This window comes from Scomber scombrus, chromosome 5 (assembly GCF_963691925.1).
Source record: "Scomber scombrus chromosome 5, fScoSco1.1, whole genome shotgun sequence".
Taxonomy (NCBI): domain Eukaryota; kingdom Metazoa; phylum Chordata; class Actinopteri; order Scombriformes; family Scombridae; genus Scomber; species Scomber scombrus.
This window is the reverse complement of record NC_084974.1, coordinates 25,238,923-25,246,624: the sequence shown is the minus strand read 5'-3', so window position 1 is coordinate 25,246,624 and position 7,702 is coordinate 25,238,923. Positions and strand designations below refer to the sequence as shown.

General features: G+C 45.0%; 1 protein-coding gene across 1 annotated transcript; it reads left to right on the top strand.

Annotated features, from left to right (window-relative positions):
* Positions 1-590: 590 nt before the first annotated feature.
* fzd9b (frizzled class receptor 9b) lies at positions 591-3,354 on the top strand. Its single transcript, XM_062419426.1, has one exon. It carries the CDS (start codon positions 1,020-1,022, stop codon positions 2,775-2,777), a length of 1,758 nt encoding a protein of 585 aa, XP_062275410.1. The 5' UTR covers positions 591-1,019; the 3' UTR covers positions 2,778-3,354.
* Positions 3,355-7,702: the final 4,348 nt, after the last annotated feature.

The window sequence follows — 7,702 nt, the reverse complement described above, 5'->3', positions numbered from 1 at the left end:
AAATGTAGTGACAAAAGCATAATACTCTGCAGAAAAATGGCTCTTGTCACTGTTACACTATTGAATTATTATGACTGATGTATTTATGTGTAAGTAACATTTTGGTCAGTTGCAGCAGAGCCTGTAGGCTACCTTTGGGTAGTTAAATCTATAATTGTGATTCATATTTTATAGGCTCATCAGTGTTTTGTATCTTGAGACTTAATCTATTACAAACTAGTCACTATAGCTGTCCAATAAATGTAATGGATGGTTAAAAATGACTTTAGTTTGTAGTGCACTAAGAAACCTGAAATGGGCATAACTTACAGGCTTTAAAAAGAGAGTGGGGCACTTTCTGTTTCTGTTTTAATGAATGCAGGATTGTTCCCTTTAATGGGGTAAAGTAAAGGCTCTAGTGCTGTCTAACAACTCACAGCAGAAATAGAGGTATTTGACCATCCTCCAGCATCTGTCTGATAATTTTCCTTGTGTGGTGCGCCGGGTGAAATGTGGGCGTCACGGAGCGTCCACCCCCCCTCCTCTCCTCTGCGTCTCCCTGACTCAAGTCCCGCTGAGCGGCTCTCAAACTTCAGTGTCGAGCCTGAAAGCGGAGGACGAAGAGTAGGAGCCGACAGACAGACAGACCCGCAACAAACAGCACCATAAACCACTTTCATATCTGCGTCCCCCCCGCTTCAAAACGGTCACCAAGCTTTAAGGATTTACGCGCAGCTCTCGGAGTTTGATTTTGATGATTTTTCCTCCATTGTTTGTCGAAGTTTCCGACTGTCACGTTTTAGTTACGGACCTTTATCTCGACTATCGGTGGGATTAATCGTTTTAATTCAGGACTGACAGATAAAAACACTCAGCTGCTACGTGTGTGCAGCTGTTTTTCGGGGTGTTTTTTTCTAAAGGAGCGGTATTTGGATAACCATGGGGAAATAGCGGGGATCTCTCTGCAACCGACCCCGTGCTTTTTGACTGCTTCATGCTCGTTTTTTAAAGACAGAGCTCACTTTTTTTTGACTAGAATAATGAGCATGGATGGTTGTCCGTTGAAGGTGGTGATTTTTCTGTGGTGTCTGCTGGTGATTTCTGGCTCCAGCTTTGAGATCGGCTCCTACGACCTGGAGCGAGGCAGACCAGCCAAGTGCGAGCCCATCGTGATCCCCATGTGCGAGGGGATCGGCTACAACCTGACCCGCATGCCCAACTTCATGGACCACGACGACCAGAAGGAGGCTGCCATCAAGCTGAACGAGTTTGCCCCGCTGGTGGCTTATGGCTGTGATGTGCACCTCCGCTTCTTCCTCTGCTCCCTCTATGCCCCCATGTGCACAGACAAAGTGTCGACCTCCATCCCCGCCTGCAGACCCATGTGTGAGCAGGCCAGGGAGAGGTGTGCACCCATCATGAAGAAGTTCAGCTATACCTGGCCGGACTCACTAGACTGCTCCAAGCTGCCCACGAGAAATGACCCCAATGCTTTGTGCATGGAGGCCCCTGAGAATGAAACCAGGACGGAGGGCAAGAAAGGTGAAGGCATGCTCCCCGTGGCCCCTCGCCCCAGGCAGCCGGGCACCAACAGTGGCCGGTCACCAGGCAGTATCGGCTCATGTGAGAACCCCGACAAGTTTCAGTTCGTGGACAAGAGCCAGTCGTGCGCGCCACGCTGCTCTCCTGCCGTGGATGTCTTCTGGTCCAGGCAGGACAAGGACTTTGCCTTCATTTGGATGACAGTATGGTCCATCCTGTGCTTCATCTCCACCGCCTTCACCGTCCTGACCTTCCTCTTGGAGCCACACCGCTTCCAGTACCCTGAGCGGCCCATCATCTTCCTCTCCATGTGCTATAATGTCTACTCTGTGGCCTTCATCATCCGCTCAGTGGCCGGGGCTGAGAACATCGCCTGCGACCGGGAGCACGGCGAGCTGTACATCATCCAGGAAGGGCTGGAGTCCACAGGCTGCACCATCGTCTTCCTCATCCTCTACTACTTTGGCATGGCCTCCTCCATTTGGTGGGTCATCCTCACCCTCACCTGGTTCCTGGCAGCAGGGAAGAAGTGGGGCCACGAGGCCATCGAAGCCCACAGCAACTACTTCCATATGGCTGCTTGGGGCATCCCAGCTCTGAAGACCATCATCATCCTCACAATGAGGAAAGTGGCGGGAGACGAGCTGACAGGGCTTTGCTACGTAGGGAGCATGGACTCAGGGGCGCTCACCGGGTTCGTCCTCATCCCTCTCTCCTGCTACCTGGTTATTGGCACCTCTTTCATCCTCACCGGCTTTGTGGCTCTCTTCCACATCAGGAAAGTGATGAAGACCGAGGGCACCAACACTGAGAAGCTGGAGAAGCTCATGGTGAAAATTGGCATCTACTCCATCCTCTACACTGTGCCAGCCACCTGCGTCATCGTCTGCTACTTCTACGAGAGGCTCAACATGGACTACTGGAAGCTGAGGGGGCTGCAGATGAAATGCGGCTCGTTCAACGGTCACAGCAGCGACTGCTCGCTGCAGACGTCCGTGCCCACCGTTGCCGTCTTCATGCTGAAGATCTTTATGTCGCTGGTGGTGGGCATCACCAGCGGCGTGTGGGTGTGGAGCTCTAAGACCCTGCAGACCTGGCAGGGCCTGTGTAGCAGGAAGCTGACGGACAGGACTAGTAGCAGGAAACCCTGCAGCGGCGTGAGCTGCGGCAGCACGCACTGCCACTACAAATCTCCTGCTGTGGTCCTGCACATGGCCAAGACTGACCTACACTCAGACAATCCTACACACGTCTGAGACGGTAGTGCACTGACAGACAAAAACACACACACACGGACACTGCCAAAAGCAGGCACATTCACTGACACTTTCACACAAACACACACACACACACACACACCTCTGCCCTGTGTAAGGAGCTGCTAAAAAACACTTTATACGAGGAAGAGTAGTTGAATTAAACTGTCAGTTACTCCTCTGCTGCTGCCAAGGGACACGCAGGTACAGGATGAGAAACTATCCATTTAACAGTATTCAGTGCATAAAGGGAAATGTTCAGTATTGTTACCCACATGTTTCTGTTCCTTAGTGTTCTGTGCAGTAGACATGCCCGGTGTTGCAAAGCAAAACAAAAAAACAAAAAACGAGAGGCATCTTGGGAAATATTCTCCTCCGTGAAAGTGGCATGATTAGTTGTATAAATCTGTATAAATGTTTTATTTATTGTAAATATATTTAATTTAAGTTCACCTTGGCTCTTATCAGATTATTGTTGTTTAGATGCATTTATTAAAGGTCAAGGGAAATATGGTGCCTTTTATGAAGAACTCTTCTGGTTCTGGCCTTTTGGAGGATAATAAATTTGTCAAATTCATGCTGAAGTCTCTCGCTGCCTGGTGTTGTCATTTTGGTCTCATGTGAATATTTAACTGTTTAAAGTGTTTAAGTAGTCACAAATGATTGTTATTTTCAGTCTTGCTCTGATTTCCCTGCTACACCCCCCCACCCCCTTCACTCCTCCCTGCCACCATGTGTGGTGTCTTCTAAGTGCATGCTGCATCCCAGAGGCATCCCCAACAATAATCCTCAAAGAGAATCACTGATGAATAGAGTGACAAACTGTTGCAAGAATTAATGTTTGCATCACCGCCTTTAAAATGCAGGAGCAGCCTGCGGAAGAAGATATTTCATTAATGGCTGTTTTAATCCTTCCCGAGAATCGCTGTTGTCGCCCTCGCTCTGCTTTATTTGATCCCTGTGAAAACACTCAGCACTTTGATCTGAGAGGACAAATCTGCATTGGATTTCAACCTTATTGCATGGTTTCACTGATGGATTTAAGTTTATCACAAGCACTCAAAATTGTAGATAGATTATTAACTTAATATACAAGTTTGCATGTGGTTTTTAGTTGTTAAAGGTTAAATTTGCTTATGCTAAGCGAGTGAAGCCAAATTCCATTACACAAAAGATCCAAATTTCCACATTAAAATATCAGAATTTCATAAACTAAGATTTGGCTAAAAAACATAAAAACAATGTACCTTTAATTCTTCAAGTCACTGAATCACTGACTGATTCAGAGAAAAACTATGCATAACATTATTTTCATTAAATAAATACCCCAAGTTGGGTCTTGCAACTAAGTTTTCAGTAATAAAGTCAATTTTATTATGCACAAGAGCCACCATGTTCTCACATGGTCCATAAAAAAGTGAAAATAAATAGCTTTTACATTACGGGACTTTAACAATTTAAGTGCCAGTGTAAATTGCAGCCACACAGAACAAGTCGCTTCACGGGTAAAACACAGTGGAAATTACAGTGTTTGACAGCAGTGGAATTGACTGTTTATTATGTCTGTGTGTAATTGTGTGCTGTGTCACAGGCAGCAGCAGCAGCACATGGGAGTGATAGCATGGAAAAATGTGATGACCAGGAGCTTGTTTTCATACGCGGCGTCATCACATTACTGGAACCTCCGAGTGTGAAGCAGCAGGCGTGTGCTCGCTGACATCTCCAGAGGTTAAAAGTTGTTTTGTTGTCATTTTTCCACCGTTTACATTCCAGCAAATAAGATTCATGTTTTACAGCTTGTGCAGTGAACATGTTAGCATTCATTTACTAAAGACACACACAAGGCCAGATCAAAGTTGCATTATGTCTCTGTAGTAAATTAACCACATTTCCACTTGTGTGGATCTGTGCAACGCCTGAGTTAATTTAAATTACTTATTCCTTCCTCCTCCAGAACAAGATGTGGGTTAACTACCAACATCCTCTCCTTTTTGTTTTCATTACTCAGCCATTGTAGACGTTGTCCATGGCTTGGCAGGCAATCGCTGCAAGTCCTGGACTCTGACACTTTGTGGATCACATTTAACTATTAAAAAGGGCTGTTTTGCTTGGAGAGCGCTCACGGCCAGAGTCTCAGCTGGTGGTGTTTCAGCCACATGTTCCAGTTCATGGGCGCCTGAACGGGGGCGCGTGCTTCCTCCCCAGTTTACACTCCAGTGACATGACCCAGAGAGGCCAAACACTTGCTGTGTGAGACACAAACCAGCTTGTCCCACCTGCGCTGAGCTGCGCTGATTAGATAGGAAGGAGGAAGCTGCAGAGGGTTAAGGACATGGGGGTAGTGCAGAGGGCAAGTTTGTCTTTAGTCCTCTGCTGTAATGCTTTATTTCAACTTTTTTTCTCAATTCTCAGCATTTATTTTTCAATTTCCTGCCCCTTCTGCATTTTTTACCTATTTATTGCTGAATATGACTAAAACAGGTTTTAAAATTTACAGATCAACAGAAACGACTTGTTATAGCAGTAACAGGATGTCTTTGCTGTTTCTTTTTCCACAAATATGAATTCTATCGCTACATTTCCAGGTCATTGGCCGCTATTTTTAGCTTCTCTCTTTAGCAGAGGAAAGGAATCACACAGCACTCAGATAGAGGCAAGAAAGGAGGCTCATTCCAAAAACAGAGTTTGTTTGAGCTGTGGTTCCTGTGGCGCCAGAGATGTGGCTGCCGGGAACACCTTCCCTTCTCACACACACACACACACACACACACACACACACACACACACACATAAACACACACACACATACACATACACACACCTGAGGTCTGCAGCACTGGAGCAGTGCCAGCCAATCAGTACCAGGCTAGTTCTCAACAAGAAGACCCCACCCCATCTTCCAGTAATGTCCAATTTCAGGAGTAAGTAAGCTTGGTCTCGCTCGAAAGATTTAGTTTGGCTGAGTCTCCACGCTGTTTTTCTTCTCTTCTGGCTCAGGAGGTTAAATAGTGTCAGAGTCAGTCGCACTGAGCAGTTAGTTTGTCTGGGCCAAAAGTGAGACTACTCCCAGAAAAGGCAACACTTTTCCTTATAGCTTTCTCAGGAATATTTCATTGTGTTGACCGTGAGACGAACAGCGTATTTATTGATTCTGAAGCCACACAGAACAGGAATATTTACACAGGATTTGTACAATTTGTTTTTTATAAAAAGACGTAAAAACACCTCAGCAGTTATCCCGCTTCAGCTGCTGACACCATGTTTTTGTCTCCTGAGGAGAAATCCGTCCATCTGGTCATGGGTCTGATTAAAGGCGATCATTATGGCATCAATGTGCCTCCCTCATAGACTTAAACCCCTGCCCACCCCTGAGGGGAAAAAAAGAGAAAATAAAGCATCCTTCATTACCCTGCCCTCCCTCCTTCTGCAGTCCCCCACCCCCCTTGAGCACTATCCCTTTCCTGTGCTGTTTTGATGTGTAAATGAGCGCATTGAAAACCTGCAGGCCCCCAAAGAGATGCTTTCCATGAAAATACGGCAGTCAGAGAGCACCAGAGTTCACACAGCTCGCAACCGGACTCCAATCAGGCACCCAGTCCTCGGTCGCTGCTGTCTCGCCTGTTTGAACAAGACACAAACACACACAATTGTACAGACGCACAATGACTTCTATCATTATGCAGACATAAACATTCACATGGTGACCTCTGAGATGAATCCAGAGGTAAAAGCACATGGGTGAGTGTGAGAATTTGGCTTTACAGTTACTTTTTTGGTTGAAATGAGGATACAGTGTCAAGTGTCTGAAGTGGATGAAGAGATACAGCAGCTGAAATCTGTCCAACAGCATTTATCACGTCAATGAAATGAAAGCGCAAGACAGACATTAAAAGTCTATCATTGTTTCAGAGTACATTGGATTGTTCAGTGCTTTGGTATTTCAGAAGCACAACAGGGGAAATACTTGAAGGTTTTTTATATCATTAAAAATGACATGTTCTAATTAATAGCAACACTTCTATCAGGAGTTGATGTACAATTATATAAATCAAAACCTTTCTTTGTTTTCCCTCTTTATTTTGTCTGTTAGCCGTCTTTCAGGATTAATTTTTCTTTCTCGGGTGGAAGTTTTTCTATAAAATTTCTTCTAAAATGATTTAAAAAAACATCTAAAAGTGTCACTACTTCAAAACAGGACTTTTTAAGCTGAACCGGAATAAAAATGACACTTGACTCAAAAAAAGTTCTTTGTATTAGAAAGACATGAAGCAATTTCACCTCCACTTGCAGATTTTGCTCACTTATACTTTTTTCTGCAGTGGGAATATTCTAACTGCACTTGATCTGAGCTGAAGGACGTAACTTTTCAGTCTCCATCTCCAGATATCATCCTTTCATCTTGATCTGAAGAGGTTAGAGACACGACTGGAAGGAATATGTGCCTCAGTCTAAATCAGAATTAACTTGGTGCTGAATGTTTAACTAAAAAAACCTAAAAAAAACATTATTTAAACTTGAATTAATGCAAATGTACCCTCAAATTAAAATGTGTTAGAAGGAGCACTGTTGCCGGGGGGGGGGGGGGGGGGGGGGGGGGGGGCACTCAAATCATCACATATATTTCAGAAATGAAACTGGTGGTTTCGAGTAAATGAAAAGTTTTGCTTCCTCGTCTTTACAAGGAGCCTGTGGGTTGTTTCCAAACGCAAATGATCAAAAATAGGAAAGAGAGATCCATTGTAAGGTTGAGATGTTTTTTGTGACATATCATGCCAGCACTTCCTCACATCTGTATTGTTTGTTTGGGAGAGCTGCACTTGCAGTCTTTGATGACATCTTGCACTGCATCATTTATGGTAAGTCACTTTGGAGAAAAAGCTTCTGCCAAGTTAACGTCCAAGATGTCAAAGACCAGTCAAAATGGA